Here is a 13,769-nt window from a genome sequence, read left to right on the forward strand (position 1 = left end):
GCTTTACGTTGTTTTTATAGAACTATAGACACGCAGTGACGTGGACATCAGGATATGGAGCCGCCGTCGGGCACGATGCACCCAACATTCATCACACAAATACTCAGTACTCGACGGCCGCGTCGGCCTAGCTCGTATTCAAGCGAGGGCGGTCTGGAGAGGCCCGTGTCGCTTCCGATCGCCGAGTAGTCCTCGCTTCGCACACTTACACTACACCTCATTCACTACACACCTACACGGGTAAGGTCCCTCTTAGTACGCGCGTCTTCGTTGTAACTGGGGTACGATCACTCAGCGTAAAATTCGATGAAGTTGTACAAAGTCTAAACCGGCTAGCACAGGGCTTCTTAAACTTTGGGTCGCGACCCCAAATGGGGTCGCGTAGCAAAATTCTGGGATCGAGAGATTTTAATGTCAAATGTTTATATATACCATTTTATAACATCACTAGAGTTGGAGGAATACAGTGGACATGCAGCGTCTAGACACGCGCATTTGTTGAAGGTTTTAAACTAATATAAATACAATTTTATAATTTTTTGTGCAATTTTTAATTTTTGAATTTTGTATGTTTCAAAACTAATTCTTTAACTATATATTTTCATATGTATATATATATTGTTACCTAATAAATAAATCATGGAATAATATTAATTTATTTTTTTATATTTGTATGGGGTCGTCAAGAAACTAGCAATCATAAATGGGGTCGTGAATGACAAAAGTTTAAGAAGCCCTGGGCTAACAGCATAATTTCAAACACATCAAATGCAAATGCAGTGACATTGGTCTTTAGCCAATTGCATAGTCGAGCATACGTCTACCAATCATTATTCCATTAGCTCTTTCCATTGTCCATCAGTAAACGCATTCCTTTTAAACGAAGAAGCGTATAAAAATATAAGATAGAGATATACCGTTGCATCTATATACACAAACAGCCTTTTTTAGTCCAAAGAAAATTTTAAAAATTAACCAAAACTATTTTTTATACCTTGAAATTATTCAATTATATATTCCGGAGACATTTTGTGCTTAAACTATAAAAAAAAGTTTCAACTTTTTCCTCGAAATATAATCGCAAGGGATGGAAAGTGTATAAAAAATTATGAACTAAAGTGACAAAAACGGCCGCAAAAAGTAATTGCCGTAAGTATGGAACCTCCAATGAGTTTATAATAAATAAATAAATAAAAGGAAATATTTTCAGCGTTTCTACCTGGTTCCACAAGCAGGTGTAACTTATTCTCTCACTCACACATGTAGGTAAAGTTGTCTCCCTCGCACATTCGCATCCCAAGATTTTATCGTTACAAAAGCAACTTTCATAATAGTGCCTCTCAACATTAGGAATATCCATCGAAATATCCGATGTTTGGTATGAAACGTTATGTACACAAAGTCAACATTATCTACTTAGTACTTCCTATATTGTTACGTCCTGTGTTTGAATATTATACAACATTATATAACACTCGGGTTAGTGAACAAGAGAGCTAATAATTTTCTTAACATTTACATAAGAATATAGTCATTATCATTATCTATTCATCCTTAAGGCATCTGCATTTTATAAAATCAGTTTTGTGTTTAGTCTATATTTTTTTTAAAATAATATACGTAATAAAATTGGCTATGCCCGCGTATACGATTACAAACAACGCTTATCACTACAGATACCTAACATTTCACAATCGCAGCCATTTATTATCTATAATATTTTAAGTATTTATAATCTGTGATTTTAAATAACACTTATAAAGAAAAATAAAGTCATCTGTCATTTAGCGCGGGAATTGTGTAGATGACAATTAATTTCCATAGTATAAGAATAATATATCGCATAAATGGCAATGACGTAATGCGCGCATGCGCGAAAAATATCAACCACTCACAACAGAGCTAGCAAACGAGTCGTGCATATTGTAAACAAGTTTAATTATTACATACTTAACGGCAATATTTAATAACCTGTTGTTACTCTTAATAGAGTATTTAAAAACAGTTAAACTTTTCATAATTCAGAAAAAGCGATAGATGTATAAATTTTTTTATTAGAGATAATATAAGCAAAGCCATGTTAAAGGACTAACGGTATTTAGGAACACAAGCGAAGCAGGAGAAAGCGCGTATCGGGCCAGTGAAAGCAACGCCAGTGTAGTCGGAGCACCGCGACGAACGGTCGACATAACCTCAAATATGCTCGTGATAACATTAACGATAATGGGAGCAGCTGCAGCAGTTTACTGGTATTTAAATCGTGAAAAACAACTCAAGCATCTCTTAAGCGACTTCCGATACATGCTGGACATGCAAGGAGCTGGTGCCGGAGGACTAATTGACGACTTAGTCAACATTAGAAGAAACAGAATCGTGTTACCCGATGCCAACAAGAAAATTGCCGTTATAACAGGGGGAGCTCGCGGAATAGGAACCGAAGTAATCAAAGGTCTGCTAAAAGCAAACGTTAAAGTTATAATGGGAATCCGAAAACCTGAAGCTGCTGAGAAAATGATCGAGACAATGGAGAACGGAAAGAATTTACGCGCTTTCCCGCTCGACTTGCAATCTTTACGATCAGTCAAAGAATTCGCAATGACTGTCTTAAAGGAATATCCCGAAATAAACTTTTTAATAAACAATGCCGGAATAATGTATGGTGATTATAAATTAACTGAGGATGGAATTGAGTCACAGTTTGCCGTGAACCATTTGAGTCACTTCTATTTGACACATTTGTTGCTCCCCACATTGAAAAATTCAGGCACTGTTGATGAACCTTCCAGAGTCATCAATGTTACATCATGTGGTCACTTTCCAGGGAAGATATATTTTGAGGATGTCAATATGAAAGAACATTATGACACAATTGCTGCCTATGCCCAGTCAAAGTTAGCACAGGTAATAAACATAAATATTTTAAATAAATATGAATTTGTTTATAAATTGCATATGATGTTTAAATTTTATTTTTCGCCTTTGTTTCAGGTAATGACAGCTAGATATTTGAACAAGTTACTTGAAAGCGAAGATGCAAATGTTAAATTTTACTCCGTTCATCCAGGGATAGTGGACACAGATCTTTTTGAGCATACAATTTTCAAAAATCTACCTTGGTTAAAGAAAATATTCTTTAAAACACCTGAAAAGGGGGCAACACCGATATTGTTTGCATGTTTTAACAAAGAAATCGAAGAGAAAGGAGGACTGTATATTAGCAACTGTGTGGCAGGCATCACTAACAGGTTCTCAAAAAATGTGGACCATCAGAAAAGACTCTTTGACCTTTCATGTGAGTTGACCGGTATTGACTCTGAGAAGTTTGGTCAAAATCAACTGTAATTTATGATTATTTAATTCAAATGACCAGTGGAGACTGAAAACCTGTTGTACTTTTAATAGTACATTATTTATTTACACAATTATTTACACTTTTATATTTATATTAATCTAAAATAAAATTTGTTATAGTAATAATAAGTCTTTCATTTACATATGCTATATTTATTTTATGAACATCTCTTTTTATTGTCCTTTGGAGTTATAAAAAATTCTTAAACATTGTGAAAGTTAAAGATATAGTAATATTTAATTATAAGTAATTATAAGCAGATGGTTCACTCTTTGTCTAAAAAATTCAATAAACAAACCTACAGCATGTATGTATTGGGTCATACTGATAGTAGTTTTTTTTTCTACAATAGAAAAACAAACTATTGTTTCACAGCCAACTTCATATTATTTAATAATTGACATACTAAGTCCTATTTGTTCAAAATGTTGTTTAGTATCCTTAAAAAAATAATTTCAGGATTGGCTTTATTTTTCCAAAATGAATCAGGACATTAAATTGAATATTATCTATTCTATTAATAGTTCAAATACTTGTCTTTATTACATGTCATAATATTATATAAACATATAAAATTGGTTAAATTTTAAAATTTATATTCATCAAATAAACTAGTCTTTCATAACAAAAAAAACAATACTGTTTTTAATAAACAAGTTTCCACTTCCTAATAAAAAGTATTGATTGATTATTGCCAGATGCAAAAAAAAACAAGAAATGAAATATTGGCATATATTATGATAGAAAATAAAATAAGCATTTATTAAATCTCAAAAAAAAAAGATAAAACATACCTGCTAAAAAACCCAGACAGTCCTTTCTTCTTTAGCTTGCTGTTATCTTGATCATTGGAGACACCATTCCCATCATCTTCCTTCGAAGCACTGGACCCTAGTGAACATTCAGACAAGCTTGACACTGTGCTTGAGAAAGAACCACCATCCTTTCCTCGCTGGTGGCCACTCAAACTGCCCCACTGCAATGTACTCTTTGGGGAGTCACTAGTATCACTCTTTTCACATGTTGAGATAGAAAAGTTGCCCTCGTCACTGAAACTACTCTTCTTGGACAACTTATCTACATCGTCACTCGTCTCAACTGGCTTCTCAACCTTCGGACTCACGAAGTGCAGCTGCTTTGTGATAGGATTATAAGCAAGCTGGATGTTGTCCAGGGCTTCGCTGAGGCGCATCCCGCCTTTGGAGCATGGCGTCGTCGACATAATGCAATACGAATATCGAACTAACTTCAAACACTACATCCATTTCTTTTTAAAGTAAAAGTAAACATCATCAATTATCAACAACTACGAACATTAGTTACACTATTAAGTAATGGCTTTTAAGAATACATATCAATACAAAAACAATGCTCAATGTAAATATTCGATTTAAATACTAAAGTCAAACGACATCGCAGGCTATCACGGTATTTATAACGATTTGTACATACAGTACAATAATTCATAACAACTAATACGGCTTCTAGCATTAACACTACTTTTTATTTAATTAATAAATCGTTCTAACTAAAACACAAAGCTACACACCCACCACCTCCGCCTTTCGACTGTAAATAAATTGACATTTGCTTTGCTTTACTCCGAATTGGTTCATGATATAGACATGATATTATACAGCTTAAGAAAATGTTTTGCTGCCACAAGAATGTTACGTACAGCATGATACTCTCTAATTTTGTCGGATTGTTTCCAAGAATGATTTCTAAACGCTCCTGTCAAATTTTTGATTCTTAAATTTTATTCGAATATCGATTTGATAGTATATAAACCATCAGTCTTACATTAAAACTAAATTATTTTAAAAGATTTGGTGTACATGTAAATTGTGTTCAATTCAATATTATATTTTTTATTATGGCTGGATGAAAGCAACAGCAAAAACAAAACGCTTTTAATGTTGCCATAATAGAATAGATCACTGATTTCAAGGTAAAACTCGTGCAACGTATCAACTGGCGTGAAATTGTAATTGAAAATTAATATCAAATATTTTTTTATTATTTAACCAATGTACAAATTCTTAACTATTAAAAGATAACTAGCAATTTTATAAATTGTAAAAGACATAATTTAAAAAACTCCATATACCCATATACAATATAAATGAATAAAAACACGACATTAAAAATCATTAACGTTCAACGCAACGCAACGCTAAGAAAACGCTCATACGTGAAACGCTCCTACATACGTACTTCGAAAACCAAAATGTTAAACAAGACAAAAAAATTAATAAAATATGTGCCGTTTTTAGGGATACATGGATTTTCAATACAAAACAATATGCATAAATAAATTATTACATTTTGTAACGAATTATTTTAACAAGACGTACATAATAACCACAAATTGTTAATTATTATTCAAGGAAATAACCATACAAAAGGTTGCAACATTTTTAGCGCCATATTATTTTCAAATCTTAACTGTGTAGATAAATACTGATATTTTGACTAATTTTATTAATTTTTCGTTGACGTATGCTGGAATATTTAAATTAAAAGATGTGAAATATAAGTTTTGTGAGGAAAATGAAAAAAATTGTCTATATAACTTTATCACAATTAAAAATAGAGTTTTATAGAACAGATCACCCGTTACTCAACACCTTTTGACAATTTTTTTTTAGAAAAATTGTCATAAATAAACTGTAAATATTTTTTCTCAAAATAGAGCACTTAAAATATGATTTATTTTCCAATGCGATTTCTAATGTACACTATGCACATGAAAAATTGTTAAATTCCATTTTAAAAGTACAACTGTTGAGTTTTTGGCCAGCTCTTCTTAGTAGATCAGCATTCCGTACCGTTAGTTGCTTATTTATATATTAAAATGCATGTAAATGCCTACTTAAATACAGACATTTTGAATTTCATTTTGTTTGGTTATTTAATAGGTATTTCAGGCCAATCCATTATTTTATTTCTTTAAATTTTATCCTAATTTTGTTTTTATCACTCGTACAAAAACAGTGGAATGTATAGTTTTTATCCATATTTCCTTACGCTTACTGTACTGTATATTACGTACAAAATCACGATTGTTGAAATAAAACAAAAAAAAAGTAATCAAAATAATTTATTTAAATATAAACAAACATTTCATTTATGGTCACTTTGTAAGTCGCTTTAACAGAGGGCTATTCGAGTACTAATGTAATAAAAAATATTTCTTTACTACATATTTACAATTAAATATGTTTACAAATAATGACAAAACAATATGCGTCTCAGAAATTTCCAAAAATTATTCCTTTAATTTTCATCTTGGTCGTTTATCTTCATTGCTGAAGGTCATGTCCTGAAAAGCCTTCGTCGAGAAGCACGTACTGGTCTCTATGACCTGCTCTTCTGAGTGCTTCCATTATCATGAGATCTGTCATCACTTGCACAGAGTTCGCCCATCGGATTAGTGGTAGCCTTTATGATCTCTTTGCCTATTTTCCACCAGCTTATCGAGACTCAGGTTACCTCTGAGCAATGTGACTGAAGTAGCCCAGAATCCTCAAGTAACTGGTTTTTATACAGAGTTGATTAAAGATCTATAGGTTCTTCTGGCAGTCCATGGTATGAGTACCATGTTTAGCCAGCACCATATTCCAAGAGTTTTTTTAGATAACATCATTCAAATTTATCTTAGCTCAAATTTAGTAAACATTCATTATGACTGTCATTTCATGATAATTATTTTCCTTTATTTATCAAATAATGTTTGTTAGCCTAAACTTTACATTTCAGATAATTACAAAGAAAGTAATTGCTTTACAAGTTACAGGAAACCTTTGTAGAGGTCATGTCATTTAACGAGCAAAATTTTACATTTAAATGGACTAGTGTGATTTTACTACGTTTTATAAGAACAAAATTTTTTGTTTGTTTTGAATCAAGGAGATATCTCCTGTGAATGCATTAAAAATTTATAATCACAGAAAAACATTTTTCTGAAGAAATTTAATTTTTGTCTGTTTTCGCTCAACAATAAAATGCATTTATAAATCTTGTCTCTTCCACATTGCCCGTAGGCTAAAACTTCTTCAACCCATCATTGTATATAGTAGACTATAAAAGACCTAGTGATAGATCACTTATTTACAGCTGTGACCAAGTTAAGTTTATCACAGAACAACCAAATACCACAGCCCTGAGGAAAAAAAGATAAGATGGAATAGAAACAACTCTTCCATTTTCGAATTTTTAAAATGGACACGACATTAAGTAATAAAGAATAAGATTTCTAAGAAATATAGTTTTGAGACACTACATATTTCTTTTTAATTGTTATATTAGATAGATATGGAATACTGGAGTATGACAACCCCTCAACTCCTCTCAGCTGAACCATTGTCTTGCAGCTCGGGGAACAGCTCCAATACACACAGATCTAATAGACTGTACACCAACTGAAAGCACAAACATCATTTTAGTAATAACTGTACAACCATAAAGCAGTATACAGGGTGACTGATAATATGTGTAAAAGCTTTGAAGGAATAGCTCATTTGCTGTGAAATAATATATGAAACATCCTATACAAAAATCAATGGTTTCAGTAATAGTAAATAACGTAATAATAATACAGTAAGGAGTAGTACAGTGATCACTTTATACAGGTACATACAGGTTGATTAAAAATAGGTGTATTCAGGGCTTAGTTTAACTGGTCAATGTGAACACGGCTTTCTAATGTTCAAGAGTCTTGACCAAACTGAGTGATAACGGATGAGTCAATGTTTTCGTGACGTGTATAGGTCATTGATTTGGAATATTTAGTGTTTTGGTGATAAAAGATGAAATATGTTACAAAAAAACAAGTATGAAAGGGAAGGCAATACGTTACAAAAAAACGGGTATGAAAGGGATGGCAATATGTTACAGAAAAAAGGGTATAAAAGTGATGGCAATATGTTATAGAAAAACAGGTATGAAAAAAAAGGCAATATGTTACAAAAAACGGGTATGAAAGGGATGGCAATATGTTACAGAAAAAAGGGTATAAAAGTGATGGCAATATGTTAAAGGAAAACAGGTATGAAAGGGAAGGCGATATGTAATAGAAAAACGGGTATGAAAGGGATGGCAATATGTTACAGAAAAAAGGGTATAAAAGTGATGGCAATATGTTAAAGGAAAACAGGTATGAAAGGGAAGGCGATATGTAATAGAAAAACGGGTATGAAAGGGATGGCAATATGTTACAGAGAAACGGGTATAAAAGGGAATGCAATATGTTACAGAAAAACGGGTATGAAAGTGAATGTAATATGTTACAGAAAAACGGATAAGAAACGGATGGCAATATGTTGCACTAAAACAGGTATGAAAGGGAAGGCAATATGTTATAGAAAAACAGGTATGAAAAAGATGGCAATATGTTAAAAAAACGGGTATGAAAGGGAAGGCGATATGTTACAAAAAACGGATATGAAAAAGAAGGCAATATGTTACAAAAAACGGGTATGAAAGGGATGGCAATATGTTACTGAAAAACAAATATGGAAGGGATGGCAATATGTTACTGTCGGTACCGTAATGTTCTGTCGGCCAACAAAGTATATGCGTGTGTGTGACGAGGAAGAGAAAAAGAAATAGAACAGGTGAATGCATCTAGCGACTTGACTGTATCGTTAGTCCACCTAATTGGGAGTCTTCCGATACCGCGTCTACTGGCTCGTAGCCTCTATCTCCTTTTTTTTAAAATGTGTGTGTGTTTTCATTACTAGAGCATTTTTGTGTACTTTATTTACAAAATATTAATTATTAATATATATTGATTTGGAAATAAAATATATGAAAATATTAAAGCATTTGCGACAACAGTTCTCGTTTTAATTACGTATTGACATACTTGTTTATTGAGTTGTGGACTCTGTATGATCTCGAAGGCTGTTGCCAGGGCTCCGTGTAATCCGGAACCAAGCAATAGAGCGCTGGCGGGCGGAGCGCTACGCAGCAACCGAGCGCGCGCCAACTCCCTTTGCGCCCCTGCCTCGATACGGGCACCCGATGACTTCTTCCCAAACAGAATACCTAAGAAATAATTCTAATACATTATACAATACCTTAGCACAGAGAAAACCTTGAAGTAGTTATTACTTAAAAAATACTTTGAAAGTTTTATGGGTGATTGCCTTATCAATCAATAATACGTCAAACGTTAATCCCTAGTGCTGTCTCGCTCGCACAGTACCTACCACAGTATCGATCACGTGATGTAATACGCAAATTGTATATACAGCGGCAAAATAAAGAAGCCAAAGGAAGCAAGAGAAACAAAGAACAGAGAAGCATAGAAACGAGCCAAAAGAGAATCAAGAACCAAAGCTATTAACAACAGTCGACTAGCGATATTCAATACAGTGTTTCTTATGTTTACGAACTATTACTCAACAATCTATCTCCTGCAAGCGTTTATATACGGGTAATTTTTCTGGTCACTATCACCGGAACGTATATATACGCGCCTGCTTACCAATTATTCTGGTAGTAATTTTACACTCACTAACAGTATAATATCAAACAGAAAGACATTGACATTGGTAATTGTTACATTGATTTGATGCAATTACATCTTGTTATTTTGCTTCTCTTTATTAGAAAGAGTATCTAATTGTAACCTAAACCTTAAGAATGGTCTCCACTCTTAAGGCACCAGCGGGCATCTGGGCTATGTTCACTTTCGTACGTCTATGAATCTCCATATTTCTGATTCAATCTCGTAGAGAAATCCCGAACAAGAACCTCTAGTGTTTTCCAAAGTCCAAAGGACACTACGTTTTAGTGCCGTAAGTTATTGTTATTAAAATTGATTGTTGAGCTTTTTGCTACTGAGGAATATTAGACTAGACCGCAGTTACTAGCATAGGTATATTTCTACCCCTATTCTTCATGTTTTCAGCCGAAAGATGTCAAAATCAAAGCACAGGTCTTCCTCAAAGATCGCAATGGTGACCAATCATGCGCTGCCCACATCTAATTATTTCCCGGGACATTAACTGTACCGGCTCGTGGTCGAACCTCGAGAACCTTTCGGCACCAGCGACCATTGCAAGCGATGTGTCCCCGTTAACTTTACCTGATAACCGTGATAACGGTTCTTCTGTGAATGTTCTCATTTCTGATTTGATCTCGCAGCGAAACTTCGAGCCTACCTCTCACCTTGATCTTGAGCTTTCTTATAAGGCTTACTGTACACACACTGTTTTAAAGCCTTCGACTTCAGGTATCTTCTACCCAATCTTGAGCGATCATTATTTCCTCTTTTTACACTTTTTATTGTGTGTCAATGTTTATATACACTTATTAATGTTCAAGTTACACAAGTCCCTTCTTAAACTATTTAATAGTCTAAATCTTAAATTATTTTTATGCTAAATTAAATATAATATTGAATTGTGCTTTTTAATTTTTTTTTTCGTCTACCCTTATTGCTATGTATAAACGTGAGCCAATACAGTATCACAACTCACCATGACCAAGACGAATAAAATGCGCCAGCCTCCTTTCGGAGAGAAGATCTGATAGCTTGGTGTTCAGATACGCATTGAACGCGTTGTCAAGGAGCGTCCGAGATATAGCTAATAAGCTGCCGCCGATACCGCACACAAAGCCGGGTGCTTTGACTACCTTTAACACTGTAAGAAAACATATAGGTTCGTTGGTTACAAGTGTATTACTTAGGATATGTTTCATTTGTTGTCGATTAATGTAACACCTTATACAATAAATAACAAGAAAAGGCGTTTTTAAAATTCGGTTTAATAAATATTAAAAATTAATTATTGTCCTTTTTCATCTATGCTGCAAAAAGCTAAAATAGGTAACAGCGTAACAAAATACATATATGTCTCAGCAGACTTTGTACTGCGAGTAATACGTAGAGTACCCGGCGATAAATATTCTATATCGACCTTTAGAAAGAGAGAACCGGCTAATTTCGGCTTTGTAAAGCACTATCTCTGTTCCACACTACCTATGTGACGTTTTGTCAGTCGTTGTATTTCGTGCGACAGAGATAACGCTCTACGAAACCGAAATTATCCGATTGTCTCTTTCTAAAGTTCGATGTGCAATGTATCGCCGGGTACTGTATTTAAATAATAAAAAAGGCTACTATTAAACAATTTTATATCTTATTATATTAAAAGCAAAGGAAATCTAATGTTACCAATTTACATAGAAAGTAAAAAGCTTTTTAAGATAACGTGCATAAGGTCTAGACTTAATTATTAGGAGGACCGGAAAGTAATGTCGTTTCTGTCGACATATTTTATTACAGAACAACAGATTGGTTTGTACCGCTCCGGCATTGAAAATTTGTATACTAGATGACAAAATGTTGTTGATAACGAAGGTGAATATATTGTTAGTCAGAAATAAAAACTTGTTAAAAATGTAGTCGTGTGAATTTGACTCATGAAAGCGACTTTACTTGCCGGTCACCCTAATACTTCCCTAAATAATGTAGGTAGTTATAAAATAGATGTAATGGTGAATATAATCATACTTGTTCCTTTCTTTTATTTGTAATAAGAATACCCAAAAGTTAATACGAACAAAAATATTTTTATAAGAAATTACGACTAGTCTCTATTGAGGATTCTTTGTATAGATTTTAAATTTCACAAAAGCATTGCAGTCTATGAAATAAAGCCATCTATCAGAAAATTAGAAAAACAAAACATTTTCGTTGTATTAAAACTTTCATGCTTTATTGCAAGACCGGACTTTTAATGCTACCCATACGGTGTTTGCAGACTTCACAGGTTCCAAGGATTAGGAAGGAGAGAGCTCTACCCTAAGACCTCTTAGCGAAGATCGAGGGCTCTCTCGAGAGCATTGACTCGGACTGATACATACTTCGAGCTCTCAGATCAACTTTCGACAGCTGTCACTTCATGGAGCCTCACTCACTCTCACTCATCCTCAGCTCAACTCAAGGGAGTCCGAGAGAGCCTGTGTTATTTCTAATGATGTTAATGCTATTAGCCCTAAGGCTTTTACAGCTTTGTCGGTGCTGAGTTCACGGAGCGGAGGTCCGTGAAGCGAGAGGGTTTTTCTTCGACTTGGTTGCTATTACCTGAATATTCGGACAACGATAGCACTGAGAGATGTTGAAGAAGGAAGCACAGTGCTTCTATCTACAATCATACAATAGGCGAGCCCAAAAATACACGAGTTTTGTTATAAAACCGCCCATTGTACTTCATATTTTGGTTTATTATATGTGGTTTGTTTTTGGGTTAACACTAAATATACCATAGCGGGTCAAATGACCCATCTTTAACTCAGCATCAAGAAATTTAATTTTTTTGCATTTGTTATAGAAATTGTCAATATACTATTTTGTTTAACTATAATAAATTTAATTAATCTGTCGTTCCTAATAACTATATTTCATACATTCAAGTAAGAAATGTAAAATCGAGTCATTTTACCCGTTATGATAGAAATAAGTGCCTAAGTAAGTGTTGGTATGATTAGTATTAATATACAATGAAGAGTAAATAAATAAATAATTTTTTTACTTACGAAGGTACATCAGACAGTGCGTGAAGCCGACGACGGCAGTCTGATGCGTTTTGTACCGAGGAGCGGGAGCTACGGGCTCTGCGAAGTTGTCTCCGAAGACTAGACCCCGGGGCTCGCGAGCGACTCCGCCCCCTAGCCGCAGTCCACCACCCTCATCCGCCTCCTGAGCCTCCTCTACGTCGCGTCCTTGTTTCCTAACACCATGAAATACACCACCATTGAACATTAGTGAATTTCTTGTATGATTTCAACAGGAACTTTGTTTTTCAAATTCAAAAATATATATACTTGCGATCGTAGTTCGCAGGTTCGTTTCCCGGGATACAATCATATATAATTCAACTTTGTGCATTAGGTATATAGGATTACCACTGCCATGTGGTAAGTAATACCACACTGCGATTGCCAAACTGCCTGCCAAGCGTGGCAATTATGGTATATCTCCCTATAGATGTCTATAGGGGAGACCTATACTTGGCAGTGGACGCCTATAGACTTAAATGAAGAAAAAAAATAATGAATTTATATTAAAAATTATTTGGGTTGACAAAGGAATCGACAGTTTTCGGATATCGATACTTTTATCAAAATGTAATAGAAGACTTAAGAAAAATAGTTAAAAAAATTCATTATACAGCATGATTGGAAATAGTTTTTAAATATACGTTAGTTAATTTTTAGCAACACTTATTTTCAACCACCATATATAAAGTGATCAATTTGAAATATTTTACATTAATTTATATTTTCCGTTGAAATGCGACAAGCGAATAACTTCTAGCAGTATCATGTCTACTGGGACATAAAGTAAACAAAAATTAATCTTAATATGAAGTTGTATGATTTTTAAAACAGTTTTTCTTAT

At 33.9% G+C, this 13,769-nt stretch overlaps 3 protein-coding genes across 3 annotated transcripts in view; 1 reads left to right on the forward strand and 2 right to left on the reverse strand.

The window, feature by feature from the left end:
* The window catches only part of LOC137919557 (TBC1 domain family member 12-like), a 76,618-nt gene extending 71,709 nt beyond the window's left edge, over nucleotides 1-4,909 (reverse strand). Inside the window, exon 1 of the mRNA XM_068762654.1 lies at nucleotides 4,147-4,909. Coding sequence (XP_068618755.1) covers nucleotides 4,147-4,574 — 428 coding nt within the window. The 5' untranslated portion in view covers nucleotides 4,575-4,909. The remainder of the gene's footprint in view (nucleotides 1-4,146) is intronic.
* Nucleotides 2,013-3,422, forward strand: LOC137919558 (retinol dehydrogenase 11-like). The gene is made up of 2 exons (XM_068762655.1): nucleotides 2,013-2,901; nucleotides 2,989-3,422. The coding sequence occupies exons 1-2, from the start codon at nucleotides 2,200-2,202 to the stop codon at nucleotides 3,340-3,342; spliced, it is 1,056 nt and encodes a 351-aa protein (XP_068618756.1). The 5' UTR covers nucleotides 2,013-2,199; the 3' UTR covers nucleotides 3,343-3,422.
* Nucleotides 4,910-10,305: 5,396 nt separating the features above from the next.
* The window catches only part of LOC137919485 (uncharacterized), a 56,630-nt gene continuing 53,166 nt past the window's right edge, over nucleotides 10,306-13,769 (reverse strand). The window contains exons 32-34 of the mRNA XM_068762572.1: nucleotides 12,905-13,098; nucleotides 10,843-11,007; nucleotides 10,306-10,448 (exon numbers count right to left, since the gene is read on the reverse strand). Of these exons, the coding sequence (XP_068618673.1) occupies nucleotides 10,306-10,448; nucleotides 10,843-11,007; nucleotides 12,905-13,098 (502 nt within the window). The remainder of the gene's footprint in view (nucleotides 10,449-10,842; nucleotides 11,008-12,904; nucleotides 13,099-13,769) is intronic.

Source organism: Battus philenor, unplaced genomic scaffold (genome assembly GCF_028537555.1).
Source record: "Battus philenor isolate CCGP_79_NKW_IND1 unplaced genomic scaffold, ilBatPhil1.0.hap1 SCAF_16, whole genome shotgun sequence".
Taxonomy (NCBI): Eukaryota; Metazoa; Arthropoda; class Insecta; order Lepidoptera; family Papilionidae; genus Battus; species Battus philenor.